The sequence below is a fragment of the Eublepharis macularius genome, chromosome 6 (genome assembly GCF_028583425.1).
Source record: "Eublepharis macularius isolate TG4126 chromosome 6, MPM_Emac_v1.0, whole genome shotgun sequence".
In the NCBI taxonomy this organism is placed as follows: Eukaryota; Metazoa; Chordata; class Lepidosauria; order Squamata; family Eublepharidae; genus Eublepharis; species Eublepharis macularius.
The window spans coordinates 115,113,126-115,140,809 of NC_072795.1; the positions used below are offsets into that span (position 1 = coordinate 115,113,126).

At 40.2% G+C, this 27,684-nt stretch overlaps 1 protein-coding gene across 2 annotated transcripts in view; it reads left to right on the forward strand.

Moving 5' to 3' along the window:
• Positions 1-24,961, forward strand: part of RUFY2 (RUN and FYVE domain containing 2) — a 47,756-nt gene extending 22,795 nt beyond the window's left edge. Inside the window, exons 13-18 of one of the 2 annotated variants that reach the window (XM_054982376.1) lie at positions 4,359-4,478; positions 9,184-9,313; positions 11,081-11,175; positions 14,248-14,296; positions 21,221-21,298; positions 22,778-24,961. In XM_054982376.1, coding sequence (XP_054838351.1) covers positions 4,359-4,478; positions 9,184-9,313; positions 11,081-11,175; positions 14,248-14,296; positions 21,221-21,298; positions 22,778-22,921 — 616 coding nt within the window. In that variant the 3' untranslated portion in view covers positions 22,922-24,961. Of the gene's footprint in view, positions 1-1,607; positions 2,430-4,358; positions 4,479-9,183; positions 9,314-11,080; positions 11,176-14,247; positions 14,297-21,220; positions 21,299-22,777 lie in introns of those variants that run through there. The other variant, XM_054982377.1, reaches the window with a different exon arrangement.
• Positions 24,962-27,684: the final 2,723 nt, after the last annotated feature.

Genomic DNA, 27,684 nt, shown 5'->3' on the forward strand with positions numbered 1-27,684 from the left:
ATCTCAAAAGGACATTGCAGAGCTGGAAGAAGTACCAGAGGAAAGCAACCGAGATGATCAAGGGGTTGGAGGACTTTTCCTATGAGGATAGGCTGAAGAATGTGAGAGTCTTTAGTTTTGAAAAAAGACAGCTAAGGGAAGATGTGTTAGAGATTTATAAAATTGTGCATGAGGTGGAGAAAGTGGACAGAAAGATCTTTTTCTCCCCCTCCCATAATACTGGAACTCGGGGGCACCCAATGACATTGATGGGCAGTAGGCACAGGACACATAAAAGGAAATCCTTCTTTACTCAATGAATAACTAAATTGTGGGGTTCACTACCAGAGGACAGAGTGATGGCCACTAGTGCTGATGGCTTTAAAAGGGGGTTAGACAGAAGTATGAAGAATAGGTCCATCAGTGGCTAGTCATAATGAGTGAAGGGAACCTCCATAGTCAGAGGCAGGAAACCTCTGAAACCCAGTGCTACAAGGCAGCACCTGGGGAAATGGCCTCTATGCCCTCTTCGTTGACCCTCTAGGGCAACTCGTTGGCCACTGTGTAGAACGGGATACTGGACTAGTTGGACCACTGTTCTGGTCCAGCAGGGTTGTTCTTATGTTCTTATATACTTGAAGCTAAGCATGGGTTGTTAGACATTTTTGAAATCTCCCGAATTTCAGCTGGAGCAAAATAATTTGAAAATATTTTTGGTTGAATTGTAGAGGCATAGGAAGGGATCATAAGAACTGCAGGCTGGAGCTTTGCAGATAGAATGGATCCCCTGGCCTCCCTCCGGTCTTCCAACCCCCCCCCCCCCTGAACCACTCAAAAGGAGGGGGGGTCAGGAAATCCTTGGGAAAGTGTAGCATGGGGAAAGGGCTGTGGCTTGAGAGAGAAAAATCAGTGGAAATCACAGATTCCCATCCTACCACCTTGTGTGAGTGTAAGTCCTTTCTGCTCATGGAAGAGCTTCTTTGGATCCAAACCAGTGAATAAAATCCCAGAGAACTGTAGGAATAGCTTCATGAACTCAGAAGGGCTCTAGACTCGTGCACCTTGTAAAAAACATCCTCCTCCTCTTCCCCCTCCTTTGCATTTGAAGCGGAGGAGATCTCCCAAGGCAATCTGTGATGTTGCTTTCATCTGTTTCAAGGAAGGTCAAAAGTCTTAACATGCACACAAGACCTTGAATGCACACTTAGTTGCTCTCTGAATTCTACCGTTTGTACTATGAAATGAAATGTGGCATCAATTCATTATATAAATAACATTTATATAACAATACCTGAAATGTAACATGTAACAATACCTGAAATTCACAGAGGATATGTCAAAGCAGTGGTTTACATGCAGCATTAGTTTTGTAAATTGTAAAATAAAAAATGTTAACTTCCATATAGGCCCATCCTGTGGCTGTGACACGTCTTGCCATTGTTTTTCTTTTCAATCTATTTGACAAAAAAACATAATTCTGTATTAAAGTGTTAGTGGCATGAGTATTCTTTTTATTGACATCCTTTTTCCTCTTTTTCTTTTCCTTTTCTCCTTTATCCCAACTTTTACATTGTTGAATGTTTTATTATCTTTATTTGTCTTTTTTTTTGTACATTGCACATCTGAAGTGACAAGGAATTATTAACTCAGACTAGAACCATTGCCATGTCCCTCGTGAAATGTGTCAGCAATGAAGGGCAACCGCAATACAAGCTTGTTAAAGACATATCATTTTGAAAATGACTTCTTGCCTGTTTAAATGGATAAGGAATAACATTTGTAGGACTTTTTAAAAATCTTGACATTCATCCTGCAACCTAGTTTTTAAAAGCCGTAGTGCTTGGATTTAAGTTTGCTGTTCATGTATTTTGGCTTAATTGGGTTGTGAGTCAAGCTATATATGTAGCTGAATAATTTTGACAAATCTGTCATTCTAATTGATCAGCGTTTCTGATGTAGACGTGTGACTTTGTTTTTCTGAAATGATGTTATATTCCCCAAATATAAATATTTTGTTCTTTAGCGATCAAAATTAACATCTTTTTTTTAAAAATGAGCTTTTACTACTTTTGAAATGTCAAACAGAAATTTATTTTAAAATTCAGTTAGCATGATTTTTCATTATGTTTTTCCTGAAAATCGTAGGTAAGATTCACATGGTACTTTTTATTGGATGTGTTGTACTAGTCAAATAGAGCAATAGTCTTTTCAGTTAAATAGAATTATATTTAAGGCCTGAAAAATGTCTATTACGACTTACTTCCCTTAGTGCACCTAGACACAAGCCCTACTGAAGCATAGTAACAGTGCTTGGTGGATCATACCGCTGGGTGGATTTTCTACTTTAAATAAAATTCGGAATGAAATTTGAAATCCACCATTCTTTGGGCTGAAGAAGTGAAGAAATAAAGCTGATGATAGTAAAAAGCATCAGTTCTTGGAGCAGATAAGAGGGACTGTCAGAAATGAATTTTGGTTGTCATTCATATTTTTTATGGAGGAAAAAATACGGGCAACCCTGGAACGTCAATAACAGGGAACAAACAACAACTCCAGGGAACAAATTCACAATAGTTGTGTAATCTGTATATCATATGAAAGTGCAGAAGTGCAATAGTGCAATTATACAGTTAATAAATACACAATACAAAAATACAGTCATATTCAGTAAACCTATCATTTGAAAAATCTTTGTCGTCCGTACAGTTCGTTTCATTCAGTTAAAGTGCCAAGTGTCTTATTTTGATAGAAAGCCGGAGGTGGAGATTCATAGAGAGGTGTTATGTCATTCACAGTCCAATAATTTAAATTATTCAAAAAACGCCGACGGGAATGTGCAGGCAAGTATCATTAACCCGTTTCGTGAGTGAAACTCACTTCATCCTGGGCATGAAAGAATTCAGGACTGGACACACGGCCGTCGTGCGTGCAGTCGCTCCACCCGGGGCAGGCGCCGCTGTTGCGCCCTCCTTGGCACGGCGAAGGCGACCCAGGCGCACGCCCGTCCAGCCTCTGCCTGCGCGGCGCGCGCCCCCGGCATACTATGACTTCAGTGCCTCTCAGCGCCGCGCAGGCAGAGGCTGGACGGGCGTGCGCCTGGGTCGCCTTCGCCGTGCCAAGGAGGGCGCAACAGCGGCGCCTGCCCCGGGTGGAGCGACTGCACGCACGACGGCCGTGTGTCCAGTCCTGAATTCTTTCATGCCCAGGATGAAGTGAGTTTCACTCACGAAACGGGTTAATGATACTTGCCTGCACATTCCCGTCGGCGTTTTTTGAATAATTTAAATTATTGGACTGTGAATGACATAACACCTCTCTATGAATCTCCACCTCCGGCTTTCTATCAAAATAAGACACTTGGCACTTTAACTGAATGAAACGAACTGTACGGACGACAAAGATTTTTCAAATGATAGGTTTACTGAATATGACTGTATTTTTGTATTGTGTATTTATTAACTGTATAATTGCACTATTGCACTTCTGCACTTTCATATGATATACAGATTACACAACTATTGTGAATTTGTTCCCTGGAGTTGTTGTTTGTTCCCCATTCATATTTTTTATAGCATTGTATTGTAGAATGAAGATAATGGAACCACCTAAGTTTGTTCTGATGGGTACATTGAGCTCCTACAGGGAGCAGGCTTCCCCATTTGTTTTGTATGCACAAAGCAATGTATGCGTGAGGCTCCTTCTATTGAAATGGAGGAAAGCCCTTACTGGTGTTGGAGCTTCATCAACAAATTAGTGTATGTCTGTCTGCTCCCACCTCCCACAATCCTGAGTGTACCAATTCAATTCATGCTTGTCATTTATATCAAGAGCACTATTCTTCACATGTGTTGTGTTGACTTTGCTCAGCACTGTTGCTGCTGCCTTAACTGCACTGCTCAACTTTGTGTTTTGACTTTTATCACACCACCACTCAGTACACTTTTTATTCTGTTTTGTGGTGTAGATAGGTTTGCGTGGTTAAGGACTGATTCGTTACTGTCTTTGGAGGGTTTTTTTGTTGGTGTAGTTTTTTAAAAAGAAACCATTCTCACAATAACATAAGAATGCATATTCAAAGCTCTGTACACATGAATCATAAAATCTGTATGGCTCTGTGCTGATGGCAGCTGTTAATTGCAAACACCAAATAAAATTGGTGACATTAGAAAGAAGTCTCTGTTATTGTTGCAGTGAGAAAAAGAATTTGGATTTCTAGGCATTGTCTGGGTCTCATTTGAGTTTGTGAGTTTTACCCCAAACTTTGTTTTCATTTAGAAATGTTTCTATTTCCCCATTTTTTTTCTTTTATTTGTCTTCTTCACCCTTTACACCCAAATTCTAGCTTCAGTTTTACCCAAAGTTGATTTGAATTACACCAGATTGCAGCAAGCAGAGAAGGCTCAAATGGAGGCAGAGAATGAGGACAAGAGATTTAAGCAAGACTATATGAGTAAATCTGAAAGTCTGCAGAAAGAAATCGCCCAAAAGGAGAAACAATTGTAAGTAAGATAGGTTTGGGAAGGCTAGAATATATTAACTTGGGGGGGGGGGGTGTTCCTGTTGAATGCCATTAGAATGCCTTTTCTCCTTGTAGATAGCAAGTAACGTACCATTGGGCTAGGTCCAGCCTCTTGAACTCAGAAGGCAGGACTAAGCAGCATTTCATTGTAGGTGGTTATCTTCCACAGAAGAAGGGGGAGCCTGCTCAAAATCTTGGAGCCTACCTACCTCTCCTCAACAACATTGCTCTTTTCTGGAAAGCTGTAACCGGGACTAGAACCTCCAGTTTTCCTGCTCATATGACTGGGACTGGATTTCAGGGGGAATACATACTAGTCCTTTGCCCAGGGAATAAGGACTTAATTAAAGTTGGAGATGGCATTGACAACTCATAATCTGAACCTGAAAAAAAAAGATGGATGTTGGTTTAGATCTGTCAACAGCCAGGCCTTAATGTGGACCAATAAGCATCCTGTCCTATCAAAGTTCATCGAACCAGTCAGAGGGATCTCTTTCACTGCCACATTCCTGGTTAATATGTCACATGGTGTGGACTCTCAACATCTGAACTAGGCAAAGTATTTGGCTGAGACGTGGTTCAAATCCATATCAGTGAAATATCTGGAGTTCATTTTGAGCACAGGATGGCTCAGAAGGCAGAGCAGACCCTGAATGGCTGTGAATTATTCATTCAAACAATGCTCAGATTTGCAGGGCTGATACTGGAGCTGCTTACTGCAAACATGAGCAAATGAATAGAAAAGTTTGGAAGCAGACTTAAAGAACTCTGGATGTCTCTGGTTGATGCTCTGCAGTGGTGCCAAATGTGAGGAGCCTTCTGTATGTGCCTGCCCTCTTTCAGAAAACAAAGTGGGACATAGTCCTTACATCATCTAAGCCTCACCAGTGCCCTTTGTTCTCTGACCAAGTAGCCCTTTCAATTGAGGATCCTTGGCCTCATCCAGAGATATTGGACTCTTCTTTACTCTAGGTGATGAATATTCCAGATGACTGCCTGGAAGCTGAGAGGCACTGAAGTCATAGTATATTGTTCTTGGGTGATTTCATTTCTTCTGGCATCATGCAAGTTCTCCAACAGGTTGAAGGCCCTTCTCGAGTGATATGTTAGATTAGGTAGGCCAATTCTTGCAACTTCAGTGTGTGGCATCCTACTGTTCCTGTCAGGTGTCCAGGTCTTTACCTAATCTGTTAAGCAGGCGAGTTTCTTCCCTTCCAGGCATAACTGAGGGGAACTGGAGGCCCTCTCCTTACATCTCCTATATAAAGATTCCTCATAGTGGCATCTCTGATTTTGCCTTCACTAGTTTGTTATATTCCTATATGGAGTCTCAGTGTTGTATTGTGAATGCTACACAATTCTTTTAACCTCTGGGAGTTCTCTCTTTGAAGGTCCTTACTCTTGTTAGCTGTTGCATCAACTTGAAGTTTTCTAAGCTTCTAGCACTCTTTGTGGGAAAAAAGCTGCTCATTTTATAGAGAGGTATTCGAGATCCTTCCTTTATTTTGAAGATAAATTTTAATTTTCACAGGGCATGAGAGCTGGTGCTGCCTTCCTTCTCACCACCTGGCTACACCTAAGGAACAGGGATGGCCCTTGGATATATGACAAGCTCTCAGATTCTTTACTGGCTATACTAATGCCATTCAGACCCCACTGAATTTTGACAGAAGGGTGTAACTCTGATTAGGATGATATCATAAGCCCTCATAGACTAGGAGTCTGTTTCCTTCCATCTTGCATCCTTGAAGAATAAGGTGCATTTCTGTCCTATATTATCTGAAGGCATTTGGGCTTCTTTGGTGAAGGGGCAGCAGTACCTGCTGGGTATTTTTTAAAAAGAGTCCTCTTGGAGGAAATTTATAAGGATGTCCCTTGGGCCTCTGTTTACATCTCCATAACCTACAGAAAAGACACTGTTTTTTTGCTGAAGCTGCCGGTGGGCAAAGGATCCTTCAGAGAATCTTAAAACCTTAAGTCTTGACAGATGACAGGGTGTTTGGGCAAGGAGGGATATGTATTCTCTCTCTGGAATGTTCTGTTTTTTAACATCCTAATAGTGAATTATCTCCTGTCTGCAAGGGAATGCAATGAAATTCTTACCCGTTCAGTTTCTGGTCTTCTCCCAGATAGGTGTATCAACAAAGGCATAACATTCCAAATCACAAGATGTCGTTGTCCCACTATATACTGCATTGGTTGGGCCTCGCCTGGAGTGTTGTGTGCAGTTCTGGAGGCCTCACTTCAAAAAGGATGTGGACAAATTGGAATGGGTGCGGAGGAGAGCAACCAAGATGATTGGGGCCTGGAGACCAGTTCTGCGAGGAAGGACTGAGGGACTTGGGAATGTTCAGTTTGGAGGAGGTTGAGAGGAGATATGATTGTATTTAAAAGGCTGTCACTTAGAGGAGGGGAGCTGCTCCTCTTGGTAAGAGAGGATAGGACTCAAAACAATCGGTTTAAACTACAGGAGGGAAGGTTCCAGCTGGACATTAGGAAAAACTTCATCATGTTGGATGAATACTTGTCGGGAATGCTTTAGATGGTCTGCAAGACCCTTCCAACTCTATGATTCTATGAGGTTATTCTGTCCATGGACATGAACCTTAGAGATCTGAATTTAACCTGATTTGTCCTTAATGTATTTAATAAGTACCACTTTCCTAGTTTTTCTGATACTTGGTGATGGATGAGCTTTGCTATGTTTACAGTTCTTTATTAGTGCAAGATTTAAGTTGTACCTTAGAGTCCAATTGGATTTCCAGAGTATGAGCTTTTGAAAGTCAAAGCACCCTTCACCTACCCTTTTGTGTAGGAACTGGCCTATTTGTCCAATGTAGAGAGTGGAAGGCCATTTCTAACACTTGATGGCCTATATAATATTGAAAGATGAACATGTGGACAAACCTGAGATATAACTGGTGTTGTCAGGTCCAATGATGGTGTGGTTAGAGACACCAATTGTAGCATCACAGTTTGTTCACTTATCACGTGAGACTGCTGAAATTGAGTTTATTTACAAGTTTGGAACTATGAGCCCCCCAGGGTTGAATTGAGACATTGGATTTTTGTCACACTACAGATACTGATTTTCTGCACTTCCCACCCTGCTCTGTCATGCTAATTACAACATGTACTATAGCTAGATTCTTGACACTCTGATTTGCAATACTGCTCCCACCCTCTGCTTCCATTAGAAACACTACTACTTTTTCCCACTCCTTGTATCTGATGCAGCAGGAGGAAGCTTTGACTCTCAAAAGCTACTACTCTGGAAATCTAGTTGGTCTCTAAGGCACAACTAGACTCCAGTCTTGCTCTACTGCAGACCAACACGGCTACCCACCTGAAATAATTCTTTATTATTGTTTTATTGCTGTGACATTGGTCAGCCTGGGGTGGGGGTTAGAGGAAGATCCTATCACCCTGGATTTGCAGCTGAGCACTACCTTTAGATCCCATTGAATGCCATTTATGGGGTAGTCAGAATCTATCAGAGTGATGGAAGACTTTACTATCTATGTAAAGAACAGAAATCAGCAGGTAAGAATTTTGTTCTATTAACCTGGAGAGGTAATCTATACATTACACGTCTTCATGGAATAAACAGATTATCCATGTTGGGGAAGAATAACTAGTCATTTGATTCTAAACCCCTCTGCCCAACCCAGCAATTTCATACAGGTGCTGGGATTCAAAGAGTTGCTTAGGGCTACCCAGGATGCTTGGGGTGGGGGGGATCTTATTTGAACAGTTGACCTCCATGCCCTATTATAGTGTGCTTTTGAAGCTCTTCCAGTTTGGCTGTATGGGAGCATGCTGTTCAAGAACAAAAACACATCTAAACACCTTTGGGCCGAAGGTTTTAACTTCACATATTATGTGAAGTAGGTGCTATTCTCTTGCTCTTTTCTGTACTAGAGCAGCCCTATTAATTTTTTTAACGAAAGCAGAAAAAATGATGTAAGCATTCCTTTTTTTTTTGCCCATAGAGTCCTCCAATCCAGAATCACAATGTCATGAGTTCAGTGCCCACAGCCGCCTTCTCCAGAGAAGAGTGATCAGATTAATGGTAAATATCATTAGGATCAGGGCTTTTTTTCTGGGAAAAGAGGTGATGGAACTCAGTGGGTTGCCCTCGGAGAAAATGGTCACATGGCTGGTGGCCCCGCCCCCTGATCTCCAGACAGAGGGGAGTTTAGATTGCCCTCCACACCACCAAGCGGCATGGAGGGCAATCTAAACTCCCCTCTGTCTGGAGATCAGGGGGCGGGGCCACCAGCTATGTGACCATTTTCAAGAGGTTCCAGAACTCCGTTCCACCGCATTCCAGCTGAAAAAAAGCCCTGATTAGGATGATCGCTCTGTCTGGGTTTGTTTGTTTAGGTATTGATATCCCTTCATTACTACTCAAAAAGTCCCCCAAACCAGCTAGTAAATAACAAACATCTGACCATCATAAAATAATAAAGATAAAATATGAAACACAAACCCAGAAAGAGTTACATGCCCAGCTTAGTCCCTTCCCTCCAAAAGCACTCTTTTAAAAGAAAATTCCCGTTTTAACCTGTATGAGGAGGAGGGATAGGGCTAGTTGACGCTGGTTTTTTAGTGTGGCAAGAAAATGGCATGATGAATTGCTTTAAGACTGTTCTGATTGGAGTGACCATGGGCTGTATTTCTAGGGGTCAGCTAGAGACAGATTTGAAAATAGAAAGAGAATGGCGACAAACCATGAAAGAAGACATTAAAAAGGAAAAAGAAACATCATCTTCCTTGAAGACAGCAACCCAACAAATCGTTCCACTGAAAAAGGTAAATTTTCAAAATCACTAATGGTTATTTAAAGTGTTCGATAGTGATGCAGTGACGCTGAATATATAGTCATAGGCAGGGCTTTTTTTCAGGGGGAATGCGGGGGAACGGAGTTCCGGAACCTCTTGAAAATGGTCACATGGCTGGTGGCCCTGCCCCCTGATCTCCAGACAGAGAGAAGTTTAGATTGCCCTCTGTGCCGCGGAGGGCGATCTCAACTCCCCTCTGTCTGGAGATCAGGGGGCAGGGCCACCAGCCATGTGACCATTTTCTCTGAGGGCAACCCACTGAGTTCCACCACCTCTTTTCCCAGAAAAAAAGCCCTGGTCATAGGGGACAGAAATATATTTATCTGAAGGTTTTCTTTCTATTTCCTGGTCAGGAGGGTACTTTTACTTGGCCCAAGACATCATGGCAAGGCGTATAGGAAGTAGCCTCTTGATAGTGGCTTTTAATGTTTCATAATGCTGGGAAAGAGAAATTGTGAGAAACTTGTGTTTTCTGATTTTTATGTAATTATCCAAAGCAGGACTTTCTTGTTTTTTATCCCCTGTATGGTCAGCTGTAAAGGCTACCTTTGCATTAGAGCTTCTGTAAACAGCCACAGGGGGAAACGTAAAAGTACATTAGATATTACAGAGAAGCAAGGAGAAGAGGAAGTGTGAATCATTGTGTAATTTTTAAAGCCACTGTGAAAAGCATTGGGCTGAAGCAGTTTAAAACTTGACAGGTCAAGACTGGCATCTTAAATTTACCGTATTTATTCCAGTCATTGTCTCACCTGATCCTAAGAACTAAAGCAAACTAAAATTCAGAAAAAAACGTTCAGTGAAATCGTTTAAACACATGGAGTACATAGATGTACCTTTAAAAGACTTCACTGCGATTTTTTTTCTCCCACAAAATAAGAGTAACTTCCCACAGCCCTCACACCACATTCCACAGATGTATTTATCAGCATCTCAAATGCTGATCTCGGTTGCTTTTCCTTCGTCCTTCAGACAAAGCATCTACCTTTTTTCTTGATTTCAAGCCCAGCATGAACGTGTGTTCATTTAAACACTTCTTAATTGATTACTTTGGAAAAAATCTTTTTACATCCAGCGTGAATGTCAACCTTCATTAGATTTCTGACATTTACTGTAGTCAGTAGATACGCTCTGATCTAAAGAAGCTGTGTGTGTGCTAAAGTAATTGTATATTGAGCTGGAGTGGTCTTTGAACTTTGTTCTGATATCAGTAATCTGGTGATTTATTTTTATACACATATCACTCTTAACTTTAATATACTGGTATAACATGCATACATTAGCTAATCAAGGACAATTTACCAGTGTGGCATCAATCTCTTCTCTGGCTTGTTCTTATCAATTATGTCCTGGATTTTCCTTGTTGTGTAAACATACTGATTACCTGGTATGGTAGGGATAAGATTTTGAAAGAATATCTGATTCCCTACATTTCATGTTAACTTCTCTTGTATGTCTGAGTGGTTGTGTCAGGAAGTCTCTGATTACTGATTCAGACAAGAAACTTGTGTGGGTCTGAAAAAAATCAGGTGAGAGCCAGAGACTGGTGTACTGTTTACTTTGTGTACATATTTGATCTGTGACTCTTAAGTCAGCAATGATTTTTGGTGACTGATAAGGAAGAAATTATAACCAGGAGAGGGTGGTATAGTTTCATGCTTCAGTCCCTTTTTCTCCTGATTTATCCAGTTGATAGATATAAATGATATGTCTAATTCTAATATTGTATTTTTTGAAGGAGTTCCTTAAATTACAGGAAAAAAACAAGCAGTTGAAAAATCTATGCCATGACCAAGAGGAAGCTCTCCAAGAACTAGCTGGCAAACTGAGCGAGTAATTTTTCTTTCTTTTCTTTCCCTTTTGGTGGTGGTGATGCCAGGGGAAGAGGCATGGTGATCCTTGTTTGCTCCCAAAGGTTTTCAACAGGGCACTTGTAATATAAATTAATACCATTTGGACTCAGAATTATAAAACTGTTGATTGAAGACTTCCTGTAACTTGCTTGTCTTTCCTTATGGTTCCTTCCATGCTGCTAGAGTTATCTGTGATGTCTTCCAGCTAACGTTATTCCTCAGTTATTAGATAAGTCCCTAGAAAGAAAAAGTGCTTGCATGGTATAAATACATCCACAGAGCCCCGTGGCACACAGTGGTAAGCTGCAGTACTGCAGCCCAACCTCTGCTCACGACCTGAGTTCGATCCCAACGGAAGCCGGGTTCAGGTTGCCGGCTCAAGGTTGACTCAGCCTTCCATCCTTCTGAGGTTGGTAAAATGAGTACCCAGTTTCCTGGGGGTAAAGCATAGATGACTGGGGAAGGCAATGTCTTAAAAAAAGTCGTAAAAAGTCTGCCAAGAAAACGTTGTGATGCGACGTCCCCATGTGGGTCAGTAATGACTCGGCCGGGGGACTACTTTTACCTTTAGAGGAAATGCATGAGCAGAAGATTTTACATTGGGGTGCACCACTCAGTCACACTGGCCTAGAATTGACACTGCCGGGAGCAAAGTGGGCTATGTTATTGAAGTATGACATCAGCAGGCACCACCCCATGACACTATCAGGACTTGCCCTTTGAGATGCTGGAGATTTGGCAGCTCATAGGATGTTGAAAAAATGAGATGAAGATCACTCTCTCGTTCTGTAGATAAATTACGAATTGCAAACTCATGCAGCCGTAGTTTGCTGCTGGGGTGCGCAGGGAAAGGAGAGGGGGCTTAAGCCTCCACCCTCTATTTGATTTCCCCCTTTGAAACCTGACTACCTCCTTAATTGTTAGTATTTTAAATGGAAAGATTCCTGCATGTCTGCACTTCCTGGCAACTTGCCTAAGACTTGCCACCCAACTCTTGTGGTGCTTTTTCTTTAACACTCAGCTGCCCTGAAGCTGCCAAGCTGTTTCATGCTCAGAGCTGCAGCCAACTGAGGACATGAAGTTGAGCAATAATACCTGCTGAGTAATATCTCCCGAGTCCCGGGGAGGCTGTAGAATCCCTGAGTCAGTGCCTGGAGGCAGTTTTAGAGTGGTTGCAGGCTGATAAACCAAAGCTTAATCCGACAAGATGGAAGTGCTACTGGTGAGTGGAAGGTCTGAGACAGGATGTAAGGTGTTATCCATTCTGGATGGGGTTGCATTCCCCTTGAAAAAACAGGTCTGTAGTTTGGGGGTGCTCTTGGACACAGGACTGCTGCTGGATAAGCGGGTGGCAGCTGTGGCCAGGAGTGCCTTTACCTCTCCTTAGCCAACTGCAGTCTTTCCTGAACAGAAAAGATCTGGCTACCATGGTGCATGCCCTGGTTACAGTCCCAATTGGTTTCTGGGCACAATTCAAGGTACTGCTGTTGACTTTTAAATCCCTACATAGCTTGGGACTGCATAGCTGAAGGATCTGCTAGCTTATGAACCATCCTGACTCCTAAGGTCATCTTCCAAGGCCCTGCTTTGGGAGCCCTGCCTTCTGCAATTAAGAGGGTAGCAACCTGGGACAGGGGCTTCTCACTTGTGGCACCAAAACTCTGGAACACTCTCCCCAGGGAGGCTCATCTGTCCCCTTCTGTTGCCATCTTCTGCCAATGGGTACAGGCCTTTTAAAAAATTGACATTCCCTTAGTGATTCCTCCTTTCTGCCCTATATTTTAATTGTTTTTATATTTTTGTAGGTATATTTTAACTTTGTCTTTGTTTTAATGAAGTGATTTTTAAAATGGTTTTTAAGATGTGGTTTTATTATGTATAGTTTTAATTGTTTAGCCAGTGAAGGCAGAATGGCAGGGTATTCCTTTTGTAAATAAATAATAAATTGAGGTTGGGGGGCTTCAGTACATGTGTTGGTGGGCCACATGCAGTCCCCAGGCCATATGTTGTGCACCCCTGCTTTGCAATATCCCTTTGGCAGCAGTCATAAAGACAGAGGTAACCACACTGCTAAGAGAGTGTGCAAAGGGAATCTAAGTGAAAGTTCTCTGAGTCCAAAGAAAGGTGCTGAACCTTCCTTTGAAATTAGTCAGGACTGATCGAGCCAATTCCATTAAACCCCAAACTGGTGTATACTTTTAATTCAAGATAAAAAGCATTAACATTCTAAGTATATGACCTGTTCACAAGCAGTTACCATTCTAAAATATTTTGAATGGATTTTCAGTGGTAAGTAATGTGAATATATCAATTTGGCAATTTCCCTAGACATTTGCTTTTCATAGGCTTTGGCTCTATCAGAAATACTCCCATTTTTCAAACATTTAGAGATTGGGATAAATGTTTGGGTACATGCTTGTTTGTTTATTTAAAACACAGGAGGCTCATTCCAAAGTCTTGCTTTGAAGACCTGACTGCTTCTTGCCAGAGATGGTCTTTCAGTCACATTGTGGAGGCTTATGGAACAGGCCGTCATGAGACGCATGTGGGAGGAATCTCTCGCAACTAGGTTCTGTGTCTGGATGCAAGGATGTGAAAAGCTGGCAACTTTGCTTCCTGAGTAACACTGGATTCTGATTTTAGAAAAGTTTTTGTCAGCAGCCACGTGGGGGAATTGTTTGTGGACTGGCAGACTAACTGCAGACCAACATGGCTACCCACCTAAAACTAATTTATGTAATCCCGGAGAATGCATGGATGCCTTTGGCATCTTTTTCAAATCTGTCAGCTAACCAAGCTTCCCTTCACTGAGATGTGTGGAGGTGGGAAAGGTTAACTGGAAGAACTTGTTCAGGGTCAGCTCAGTGATAAGCTATACATATATCAGGGTTGGGTGGGGAGGGAACCTGTCTACTACAGGGTTGAGGTGGGTTGGAGGAAAAGTGAGTTTCCGCTTCCTTTAAATCTAAGTGTCAGTCTGAAAGCACTGAAATCTTTTACCACTTGTCTATAACTATTCACATCTGATTTACATTTCGTGTCTTTTCTTTAGGTCAAAGCTTAAAATAGAAGATATTAAAGAAGCAAACAAAACATTGCAGGTCAGTAATTTGGGTCATGGCAGGGTAGGGTAGAAAAGTCACTTCCAAATGCACGGTTCTATTGATTTGAGGTATTTATTTATTTATTTTTAATTTTTATAAATTTTATTTTAAAAAAGACAGAAATAACACTTGAAAGTGCATAGAACCTTATACAAAGTACATTAGACTAGGGGTGTGCATGGGGGAAAAATTAAATTTTCCTGCTTCAGGAAATGATCTGTAATACCCCGAAAGCCTTCAAGTATGGTATGCTCTGTAAAGATTCAGAGCATACTGAAGTGAGGGGGGAAGCTGCCTGTCTCCCAGCCCCCCAATTAGTCCCTCGTTCTTCACACCCCCACCCCACCTCACCTACCTGGCCATGGAGCCAGGAAGAAGACCAGCTGGGTGGTGGGGAAGACTGGAGCCAACTCATCCATCACTGCAGTGTCCAGCGCCGCCTCTGCAGCGGCCAGCTGAGCGGCAGGGAAGGCCAGAGCCGACTCATCCGCCACTGCAGCGTCCAGCAGGGTGGCAGGGAAGACCCGGATCAGCTGCTTGGTGGGGATCTCCCCAGCCAAGCAGTTGATCCCGGGGTTTAAATGCCCCTTTCCATGCCACTGCAAAGCAGCACAGAATCGCTTCGGGGTTTCTGAATCAGGCCCAGCATGCTGGGCTCGATTTGGAAATCGCAAATCATTGTGAATCCGGTTCAATTCGGGTACTTTACCTGAATCGGAAACCTGAATCGCACACCCCTACATTAGACTACTTCACAGAGAGTATGTATAATATATAATAATAAATCTGGACTGCATGAAAGATATAATCAAAATATATTAAATACTTTTATTCCTCTCTCTCACTTCCATTAGAAAAGAAAAGAAGGAATGAGCTATAATGTTTCTAAATATATTTGATAACCTATTTTAGGGGAATTCAGCATAGGTGAAACTTTAAACATTTTGCATTCTACATTATATTCTATCAGAATATTTAGTATATTTAGTTATTAGTTTCACTATTTGGCTTAACTGTTAGTCTATTTTAGTGTCAATTGTTCATTCTGAATTAGATAGGATAACTGATTATATGTATACTGAATTAATTCAATCATAGAGAGAAAGCACAGAGATAATAGAGAGATAATAGGAACATAATACGAAAAACAATATTTAGAAAAAAAGTTTGATTTCTATAACCAAGATATATAAATCACATTAATTATAAATAAGAGAATATATGAGTTTCAAAAAGAATTTCCCCCTCCATCATCAGTGAGTTACATCTAAATAAGATATTAAAAGATATCTCTAAAGTTTGTCTGAGGGTGAGACTGTGCTTTCAAGATTTTACTCAGCCTGATGAAATTTACTATCTTAAATTGTTAATTTAATTATTTTATTTACCTTTTAGTCTATTTTAATATTAGTTATATATACCAAATCTTATGAATTACCTACTATATAGTTAAGTAGTTCTTCCAACATAGAAAAGGGGAAAAAATAAACAAGCAATCCACAAAAGTAAGAATGACGTTGAGAATTTCATAACATAATTATTTAGAACAACAATAATGATAAGTAAGAGGGTATGTAAATATTTTGTGATCTATTTTAATATTAATTATATATTCTAAATTTGTTAGATTAGCCTGCAATATGTATAATAAATTGGTCCAATCATGCAAAGGGAACAAAGGAATAATAAAGGCATAATAAGGCATATAAGAAAAATGGGATATAGAAAGGATAGTTGGTCATTTCTGTAGGCTGATTATGTAAAAAAAAAGAAAAAGAAATTAAAAGAGAGAATTGTCTTTCTTTGATCTGAATTTTAGCATGATTTGAAGTATTTATTGTATACCCCACTTTGCTATCCAGCTATCCATCCACTCTCTGTTCTGTTGCATCCCAGTGGTCTCTAAGATACAAGGTACATAAATGTAACTGATATAATCATAAAATATTTCCAGCTCCAAATTCCCTAACCAAGTGTCTGCCACTATGCCGCTGTTCCTTTTAGTCTGCATATGAGAGGCAATTATCTAGATTCACCGTCTGCTCTCTTCTTGGTCTTCCCTCCATTATTTTTCTAGCTCAGCTGCCAGTAGATCCCTCCCACCAGACCTGAGGTCTGGAATCCCTTATCTGCTGTTTCAAAGCACCTGCCAACAAGCACTGATGAGCTCGGATGGGTGGGGTGGGGGTGCAAAGCCAGCTGTAGGTGAAAAGAAGGGGTAGGCATAGTTACAGGAAGACTTCCTCTGTGCTAACGGCTGCTTCAGCAACTGTTACCATCAGTGATGCAAAGGCAACACTCCAAAAGCGGGGTGGCAGGAGGAGTTGAAAAGCCAAAAAACACAACAGGTTCCCAAACGATTGTTTTAGCTGTGTATCAGATTTTTGTGGGCATTCTAATTTCTGCAATACATACCCTACTACATTGTTATTGAATGTCTGAGCCATTGATCATTATTGACTTACATTGTGTAAACCACCTTCAGTCTCGTTGAGAATGGCTGACTATAAACAGTGTAAATAAAAAAGATAAATTACTGCCATTTTAGTGCAGTGCATAGTAACATAATTAATTTTTTTTACTTCATTTATACCCCACCTTTCTCCACACTAGGGACATAGGGTGGCTTACATAATTCTTCTCTGCATTTTATCCACACAACAACCCTATGAAGTAGATTAGGCTGAGAATGTGTGACTGGCCCATGGTCGCCCAAGCAAGCTTCCATGGCAGAGTGGGGATTTGAATCTGGGCCTCTCAGATCCTAGTCCAACACTCTTAACCACTGCACCACACTGGCTCTCTAACCATCTTAACAAATAACCTTTTTTTCCTTTCCAAATTGGCTCTGCTGCATATACATGCCCCAAAGGGACACACTTGTTTGGAAGATGAATGCTACAGAAACCTGTAGCTGAATATGTAAATTTTGATATGGTTGGCTTCACAGCTGCATCATAATGGAACAATGGAGATTTAGACAAGAGTGCACTTACAGGGAGTTGTTTCAGATGAGGCATTTTTAACATTGGCTTTGTTTCATGCTTCATATACATCAACTTCATCCATTTCAACAGATGGCTGAAAGACCATGACAAGCAAGGCCTCCTCCTTTTTGGTGCTTGGCATTTTGGATCCCCTTATTTAATAATGAATTGTATTGGTTGTATGTCAGTCTTTTTTTCTTGTCGTTATTATTTGTGTTGTGGCATTTCTGCAGATAACTGAAGGTATTGTTCAAAATGGGTCTTTTACCTACAACCCTGTTGATTGTTTTGTCTTTGTTTACCGAATGCATATTTGTGTTACAGTAAAGGAGTGGTAATTGGCAAGTCTGTTGTGCTGTGTGAGTTTTGTCTTTCTTAAGATGCTGAAAAGACACCTTCAGTCTTAGGTAGTTTTGCATTTTACATGTGCTTATTGCTACACAATACTCAGTTGTTTGGTGTTTTTAGTTTTGTTTGGAATATTGTTTTATGAAAAGGGTGAGGAAATGCAGGGAGATGGCCTGGGGTGAAATCTGTATGTAGGATGCTGGTATAACAAGTTGTGCCAGTACCTGGTGGAAGGATAGTTGGAGAAAGAATAGGAAGTTAAGTGAAAATTCCAGTATATGCGCTTTTCGTAATATAGAAAGTTGTTTGCAGGAAGAGCATACTGTAAAATGTTTTTTTGTGGGACTGTACCAAGACTTTGAGCGAACTTGCATTCAGTGTATACCTCTCCTCTTTTACTAGTTCGTATCACAAAGTTAAAATACAAGTCTGAATCATTCCACATAACTCAAATGTCCAACAAACTACACATCAGTCCAGATTTTCCACCTTCCCGTCTAAAGGATCAATTTGGTCTCAAATTGTAGAAAGATCTGCACCCGCTACCTTGCCAAGTCCTTCCTTAAAGTGCAAACTTGTATTTACTTAGTGTTTATATGCTGCTTTCCTAGTTTTCTAAATAATGAATATATAAATAATATAACAAAGGACGAGTAATTACAGAATAAAACATAAAAACCCAGAATCAAACAAACAATGAGTAGCTTCTGACGTACAGAAAAACAGACAGGAGCAATGAGAGTAAAATCATAATTGCAAGAAAAACACCAATCTCATTCAGTTCCAAAGGGTTGGATCCAAAGAACTGTGAGCAAGCACCACTTGTGAAACAGTTCCTTCCTGGGCCCCTCATTTTCTGTAGTCTGCTGCCCTTTTCTCACTCAAAAAGCTGCTCCTGAGGATCAGGGAACTCTAGGGAACCGCGTGAGTTGCAGCTTCAATGGGAAATGCACAGATATGGAAGATCCTTCCTTTGAGAGGAAGTGCTTTACCCTTGTGCAAGGGCACCCTAGGCCTCCATTTTTGCAGGTGATACGGCTATTTTTTGTAATTGGTGTTGAAAAATCTAGCCGGGAGTTAAAATCAGTAATTGAATCCTATTGCCACGTGGCAAGGAAGGGTGGGGGAGGCTGTACTCCTTAATATGGAAATTAAGGAAAGAAGGAATGGTTGCTGAAATGTGACAAGAAGAGGATTAAATACCTTGGGATTTTTATTTCCTAAAATAACCATAATTGCTTTAAATCCAGCTTTAACCTGGTGATAACAGACAGTACAACCAAACTATCTTTGCCAAGAAGAGTGAATGCTATAAAAATGATCATTTTTTCAAAGTTTAATCACTTGTTCAATAATGTACCTGTAGTTACACCAGATACCGTATTGAAAGACAGAATCTGTTAAATGATTATTGGGGGCGGGGCTAAGAATTTGCTGGAATGCAGCAAATGGACTAAGATTTGCTTAGTAATACCGACTCTGAAATTGTATTACCAGACTGCCAGATTGTCCATGATTGTTAAATGAGTGAGGGTTTATCATTAACTTTGAACAATCTTTAGTCTAGTTGCCATTGGAAGTATGACTGGGATAATCACTTTATTAATCATTTATAGGAAATTTGGAAAACATTATCACCCGCACACATCCTCTCTGGCTTCGGTTGTAAGAGAGAATTGGGTTCCAAATGTTTCTCTGTGGCTCATTTTAACAAATAGGAGAGCCTGGACTTGAAAGTTACAGAGACCTTTTAATTAGTAATAATCTCCTATAACTCTGTGTTAGTTCATAGTGACTATAGTATACTTACTATAGTATACTTATTATTTAATAAATACTCAATGAACTTTTTGCCAGCAAAGTTGTAGAAAGAGGAGATGCTGAGAGAACTGAACTGACATTTTTTTTAAAAAAAAACCCTACAGATAGATGGGGACAAACATATTTTTTCTGACTTATACTATATTGGAATCAAAATGCAAATCAGCACAAAATTTTATTAAAAAGTGATTAAAAGATCTTGGCTATGCCAGTTAAGAAGTGTGGGCTTTTTCAGTTCAGTAGAATCTTTCTCCTTCAAGACTGGCTACAATTTATAAAATTTTATATGGGAAGTACTGGTTTTGTAATTCTGATGATGTGAATTTTTTGTGTGTGGAGGCCATGTACTTGTGCACAAAGGTTTCAAATGCCACATCATTAGGGTTTGGCACAGAGGTGCCTTGTGTCCCAGTTGTTATGGCTCAACTACAGTGTAATGATTGCAAGGAGAAAACAGGTAATGCCGTTAAATAGTCAAAACAGCTGGAAGATTGATATTTGTAAACTTTTGGAAATAAAAGGAACTTCTGTGAGAGCGTGGCTTGATAAAGTAAAAGATATATGCCAATTAGTTAGGCTGATTGCTTTTCAGAAATATATCAATGTGAAAAAACTTAAGGAAATCAATGTTTTGGCATATGAAACAAATGATGATAGATAAATCAAGATGGGTAGCCATGTTAGTCTGTCCGTAGCACTAGAAAAGAGCAAGAGTCCAGTAGCACCTATAAGACTAACAAAATTTGTGGTAGGGTATGAGCTTTTGTGAGTCACAGCTCACTTCTTCAGATATCTGAAAACGTATCTGGTATTTGAAGTGAGCTTTGACTCACAAATGCTCATACCCTTCCCCAAATTATGATAGAGGCATGCTATTATGATTTACTCCTGTTTTGCATGCTTGGGTAAATATATATTTGGTCTCCAATATCTTTGTTTATGCTGTTTTTTTTGGTATTTGATGCAGTTCAAAATAATTGCTGCTATCTTCAGTGGCATCATTGGTGACATCAATACACATACTCCCTTTTTATTTTTTACGTATGCTTATATCAATAGCTAGATAAATATAAGGGCTGAATTTCTTAAGATTGAAAATGAAAACTCTGCTTGAGGAAGGTTTTGAAGGGAGCAGTTCCACCCCCTGTACATGCACCTGTGAGGTTGATATAGTAATATAAAATTGGTAACAAAAAGATCAAAACAAAACCAGGATGGGGGAGGGGAGAAATGGTTTGATGATGATGAGTGTCCAGTCATCAAAATGTGGGTTGGAGTTAGGTGGGAATGGACAGGATGAACAAAACTGAAAGTAACGTTGTGCACGAGGAAAAAAATTGACTCAGAATCGGCTTCCAGAAAAGGATCTGGGTAAAAGTGGTCTCAAAAGAACTGGCAAAAATGGGGGGAATATGGAAATCAGAGGATAAATCAAAGCAGCATGGGGCGAGAACCAACAACAACCAACAAAAAAACCCATGCAGAAAACACTTAAGAGCCATATACCGTGCCTGCTACTATACAGTGTTTTGAAACACCTAGAGATTTGACAGCAGATGATCTAACATAGGAAAGATCTGTTGAGACTTGGAAATTTTAATTCGACTAATCTAGAAAGAAGAGTCTATTGACAGGAGTGATCTCTTGCACAAAATGCCTTAGCAAGGAATCCATCATGTTGCCATGCCATGAATAGCCTTTAAAGTTTAATTTTGGATAAATACGCACCTGTAATTGCTCAGATAGTATCTTTTCTCTCCACTAGGGGCAGGTCTGGCTAAAGGACAAAGAAGCTACCCACTGCAAATTATGTGAAAAGGAATTTTCTCTATCCAAAAGGAAGGTGAGAGTGGATAAAAACCTAGAATAGTTCCATTCATCAGTATCAAAAAAGAGCTTTTCTTGGGTATCCAAGTAAATATTTTTGATGTTTACCTGTTTTTTTTTTTATGCACGTACAAGTGAACATCGATTGTTACCAACATAAAACATTGCCTTTACTTGCATGCTGTTCGTTGCATAAATCAAGATGGGGAATTTTTAGAAACGTATTCAAATGAGGTCCCTTTTAATTGAACTGTATTGTGACATAGATCCAGAGGAGTTAGCCATGTTAGTCTGTAGTAGCAAAATAGAAAAGAGTCCGGTCGCACTTTAAGACTAACCTACTGTAGCATAAGCTTTCGAGAACCACAGCTCTCTTCGTCAGATGCATGGAGGGTATGAAGAAACTGGTCAGATATATATAGGTGGTGAGGGGAGGGGGAGCCCATGCAATCAGTAGCTTCTGATAATGGGATCAGTTACTTCTGATAGTGAGATAACCATTCATAGTCTTTATTCAATCCAAGTTTGTTGGATTTTTGAAAGGTTTCTGTAGTTCAACAGAAACCTTTCAAAAACAAAATCCAACAGGAAGCTCCTGAACTGGAATTCATATGTAAATTTGATTCAGACTTGGATTGAATAGAGACTATAAATGGTTATCTCACTATCAGAAGTAACTGAGCCCATTATCAGAAGCTACTGATTGCATCTACTCCCCCCTCCCCTCCTATATATATCTGACCAGTTTCTTCATACCCTCCATGCATCTGACAAGGAGAACTGTGGTTCTCAAAAGCTTATGCTACAGTAAAGTTGGTTAAAGGTGCTACTGGACTCTTTTCTGTATTGTGACAAATTATTGTAAATTATGTCATATTATTCATAGGAACAAAGCTCCTAGGATTTTATCCTATGGAGTATTCAGACACTGGATTCGATCTAGCAGAACCTTGGGAGGTCCCCACAGGGATCCCCCAGGCTTCCTGGCTCTCCTCCTTCCTTCAGCTACCAGTTCTGACCACAGTTTATTTCTTGGATCACAGGACCCATGTAGAGTAATAGCCATGCAGGTCAAGAGGCTGCAGCAGGGAGGGGGAATAGGCCAAAATCGTTCCCTTCTGCCTCTTTTTTCTGCTGAGGCAGAAGAGAGCAGTTCTGCTGCTTCTCCCCTCCCCACTGCAGCTCAAGTGGCTTTTTACCCCACGTGATCAGAAATGGCTGCTGAGGAGAGCAGGGAAGACCTACATCCATTAGTCCTTTCTGCTGATCGATTAACCCAACTACTACCATGGTATCGTTCACTCCTGGTGAGATGAGGCAGAGTGCATAGAATAAAAGGCCCCCAAAGTGGTTGAGAGTTACCACTGACACTTTCCTTCTTGTGTAGAATGTAAATTGTAAAATGCTGACGTTCAAGGAGACATGCTGATTACCCATTGTTTAACTCATATGCTATGTTGATTTCAAAGCCTCCTTTTTTCCATCTTCATTTCAGCATCACTGTAGGAACTGTGGTGAAATTTTCTGTAATTCCTGCTCTGACAATGAACTTCCTTTGCCATCCTCACCAAAGCCTGTACGAGTCTGTGATTCCTGCCATGCATTGCTCATACAGAGGTGCTCTTCCAGTGTGCCATGAGTGTCATTTGTGGATTTACAGAATGTTGAACTTTCGCGATAAGAGATGCTGTACAGATGTTTCATGTAACCACCCAATCTGAAACCATTGTGTTATTGTAATAGTCCTGCAGTGCCAGCATGAGGCCATTGTATAATGCTGTGCCAATGCAGTGATTGGCATGCCTTATCTTAAGAATGTATTAGTCTGTACAACACATCTTACAGTTGTTCCTTAAGGATATCGACATGGCTTTGCGTATTCCATGCAGCTGCTATTTTGCCATTCAAGATTTGCATCCTTGGCCGTTTTTTTTTTTTTTTTAAATGTTCCTAGCCTGGCAACACATTGGCAGGAGCTCTGGACAAGAGATTCAGTATCCAGTGCACAACTTTGTATTCCCCCTTCCCATTACCTATCAACAACAAAAATATTATTTGAAGTCCTTCATTAGAGACACAACTAACAAGTGCACATTAAATATAAGCAAATGGTTTCACTGACATAATATTTGTTGGCCGAATCTTTTCCTTGGGATAGAATTTGGCATATATGCCCTCAATTTAATAATTTAGCAACTTTTGGCTCTCAAGATCCCTGTCTTTTACTGCATCTGTTTCTGTACATCTGTGATAGAAGGTGGTCTGACATAGGATGGAAGTGGTTGTGCTTGAGCTGCATGCAGGTGGGGCTCCACCTCAGAGACAGGCCTACAAACATCCCTGAATGACTTCCTACATGGATCTTGCATGCAGGATCTCTTAGTACCTCAGTATGGGGGAAGGTAACTTCCCAACTTGCATAATGCACAGAGTGTCATAGGAAAAGCTTGGATAAGGAGGACTAGAGTGAAATCCCTGCACCAGATGGTAGCCCACCTGAGGAATCACAGAAATGTGCTTAATTCCTTTAAATATATCCCCTTAGTTTTGAAACTAACAGATGGATGACATTGAGAACTTTTATACTCTGTTGGGGTCTAATCCCTGGTATCTCCCCACAATAATACAGCATATATATGCTACAGAACGTTAAAGAACAAAGGACACTTGCTGACTTCACTGGGGTTTGTTTTGGCTTCTGAGAGCAGGTATGTAACTAGGAAGCAACTTGTACAGTCAGGAACCCATTTCTAGCCAGTTGCATAGCCGATGGGAAATGGGAGGCATATAGAAAATGAGAAATCAAGACAGCACCAGGTAAGGAGCCGTTGTTGGTCTGCAGCAGAAGAGCAAGATTTGGGTCCACTAGCACCTTACTTAGAGCCTAACAAGATTTCCAGGATACAAGCTTTCAAGAGTCTAAGTTCCCTTTGTCAGAAATAAGAGATTAAATAAAAACAAATAATTGAAGCAAATGATTGTACAGCAAAAATTTTAAAGCATAAAACGTTCATTAAAGCATGAGTTCACAAGATGTGTACAAAAAATAATTCTTCAGTAATTCATTTTAAAATTGGGGTAATTGGACACTTTTGTTAATATGGTAGTTTTACAAAGGCACCAGAATGTTCTCAGTATCTACAGAATATCTGAAGGTACAAGCCTCATTTTAAGATTCACAAGACTATATTATGTACATGTCATGCAAATGTCTTTATTAATTGTAGGTTATAAGCAAGCTGCCTCTTTTATACCGGAAGATACTTTAAATATTTTAATTATCATTCCTAGCTTTCCTGTACACTAACTGTAATGACAAGCCACGAATGGACTTGGGTTATATTATTTCATTGTATAAAAATTAACCTTGATAGGCAGATTTATTTTAATTTAATCCAGTTTACACTATTTTATTCCAGCTTCAGGACAAGTTACTACAAATAAACCCTCTATAATGTGTCATGAGATTATAATGTCTGAAAACTGAGACTAGAATAAATGACAGAACCAGCCTCTCAGAAAGGGTTTTCTAACACTTTTTTGGAGTCAGCAGCAAGTGGGGATGATAGAAAATGCCCTTGCTTGCTTTAACTCTGGGAGCACTGCAGCTAGGGGAAAGCAGGCTGAATGTTGCCGATTTTCCACCCTCACACACTTTCAAGAACATGATAGAAAAAAATAGCCAAGGCTTTATTTTCAACATTGCCACAAAAGCTTCACCAGCTGAATTGCTGCTTATCACATAGCTAGTAAAAAGGACAGTGGTCTTTCTGGTACCTTAAATAGTGACATTCTCGCAGAGAACACCTAAGATTACTCATAAGGATATCAGGAATAAGGGAGTTCTATAAAAACACCACATTGCTGGTATGATGGTCTTGAACTTTCAAGCCAGCAACAGGTAGAAATGCAAAAGTACAACTCCACCAGCAAGCAATCTTCTGCCTTCTTGCTGCAGATACAAAAGCCTGTTTATTCAGGAGATATTCTATGCAATAATCCTAAACCCATTTCCTTGAAGAAAAGCTTGCTGCTAATTTCCAGAAGGCCTGTTTGCATGTTCACTGTCATGAGTTAATGTTCCAACCACTTGGGAGGGCGGGCTGAGCAGCAGGGATGGGAGTATTATTCTTCCTCTTTAAGGGTGAGAAGGGACTTGCCATGTGCTTTCTGCTATTAGAAAGTCTCTGGCTTCTTGTGTGTCTACATATAAAACCTGAGGTAGTGCACAGTTCAGTAACTGCTGCTGAAATCCATGTGCCTGTTACTGCTTAATTTCTCAAGTGTTGTGATTCAAGTGTTTGTAGTATGCACCTACTTCATGGTGAAAGGGAGAACTTTAGCTCTCCCAGGCCCAAGACTTGGGAAAAAGATAAGTCCTTTGCTCCAAAACAGCAAGTTTATTAAACACTTCAATTGTTACTTCCCAGTTCTAACAGTATTTGTTAACTAGAACTTAGCAGTTTTGAACAGTTTCATTATTCCATCTTCATTGTGATTTTATTAACATTCCAAAAATGTCTCTCGTATTGTAATGAAGTATATTCTTCTCTGAAGCCTACAGAAACAAGTGATAGGTGTAATATAGAGATTAAGACTAGAGAGCTGAATGAATATTTTCTGAAGTCAGTCTCCAATATCAGTGACTTAATTTACCCAGAGGTTTGGAACTGTGTATTTCAACAAAGCCTCATCCTTCCTCTATTAAGAAATGTAGCTACACTATTTCAGAGCTGGCCAAGATTTTAAATTAACAGCTAATCAGCTTTTGTAATGTTTTAACGGATTTTTGTAATTTTAAATACAGATGTTTGTAATCTCGTGGTTCGAAAAAAAATAAAATTTGAAATTTCAGCTCCCATTAAATGTATGCTATCCTTATTCCAAGCACAACTGTTAAAACAAAACACCAATTATAGCAACTACTCTAAATAATCCATATGTTTACTTGCACTACAATATTTTCATTAGATTTGTATTTCAACAAATTAGGGCTGATTTTTAATTAACTTTTTAGGTTTGCATCTTGTGAGTGGAAAGAGTCCACACATCAGTAACATTTACCAAGCAAATCCCCATACATGACAGGCAGATGACCATGTTAGACCCACACTTCATTGCAAGTACTGGCAGGAGGCCTAATCAGACCACTCACTGCTCCCCCCACCCCCACTAATGACATCATTCAACACTACAGCATGGTCAGGTAAAAGGCCACTCTCATGTTAATTGGAAGACAGCTTCTGCCGCATTTTACAGCAGAAACAATTCCACTCACACTTGTACCCTATCACTTTTGCTGCTTAATGTCCCACTGCTGCTACTCAATTGTGGTATTCAGAATATTTGCAGAATTACAAGAAAACAGACTTGAAACTGAAGCTGGGTAGAAAGATTTATCTGTATAGAGCCTTTGATCCACAGACACAACAAAACCAACGGAAATGCTTCTACCCTAGCTAAGAATTTAATGGTAAGAGAACGAGGGCTCAACCCTGGTTTAAGAGGCAAAGTTCTATTTTCAGTATGTTCTGGTCTCTGCCCTGCCTACCTCCTCCAGGTAGCATTTAACTACTTCTGCTAAGCCTACCTGTGGAGTCTTAGGCCTGTGGTTCCCAGGGGGAGGCATCAAGGGAATTACAATTTGAGAATATAAATGGTATGGAATTAAGAGGTAAGTCAAGTTTATGACAGCATAGAGATGTGCAAATTATGAATGTCCTGCAATAAAGAGTAAAAAGCCACTGGTGTGCTCAATGCATGGAGTGATATAGGTAAATTCCATAGCGTGGCCTGCTACAATCAAAATTCTAGGTGATGTATTTGGCAAAGTACAGATATGCTCTGAGAACAGACTACCTACCCCTCTACCCCCTGGAACTCTCGCTTTTCTCTCCTTTCCCTTCCAATCAGGCTATTAAAAAAAAACCCCTTCAAACTCTTAGGCTTGGCAAAAATTGCACTGTTGTTCTAAACTAATAATCAAAACACTATTGCAGAAAGGCTATGCTCCAACTGAGGCAGTGCAAGCACATTTAAAACAGCCAACTCTAGGATGAATGCCTGCTCCCATATTGCCTTCACATTAATTGTTCTGATGTTTTCAAAATCGGAATTATGTATACAAATGGTCACTGGTAACTTAAAACCATGGCATCTTAAAATGACTGCTTATCCCTCCCACTTCAGGATCTCTCTGCTGAACTTAGTGATGGATAGTAGTTACAGTGTCTGCATTTATCACAGCACACATTAAATGGAACCAGAGTTTGAATTCTGGCAGTATTAGGACCAATCAACTCAGTGAATTCTTCACCTGTGACTTAGGACTTATGTGCCTATTCCAAATAATGATATCCTGTGCCTTTTCCTTTTTAAAGTACACCAGGAAGCCAACAACCT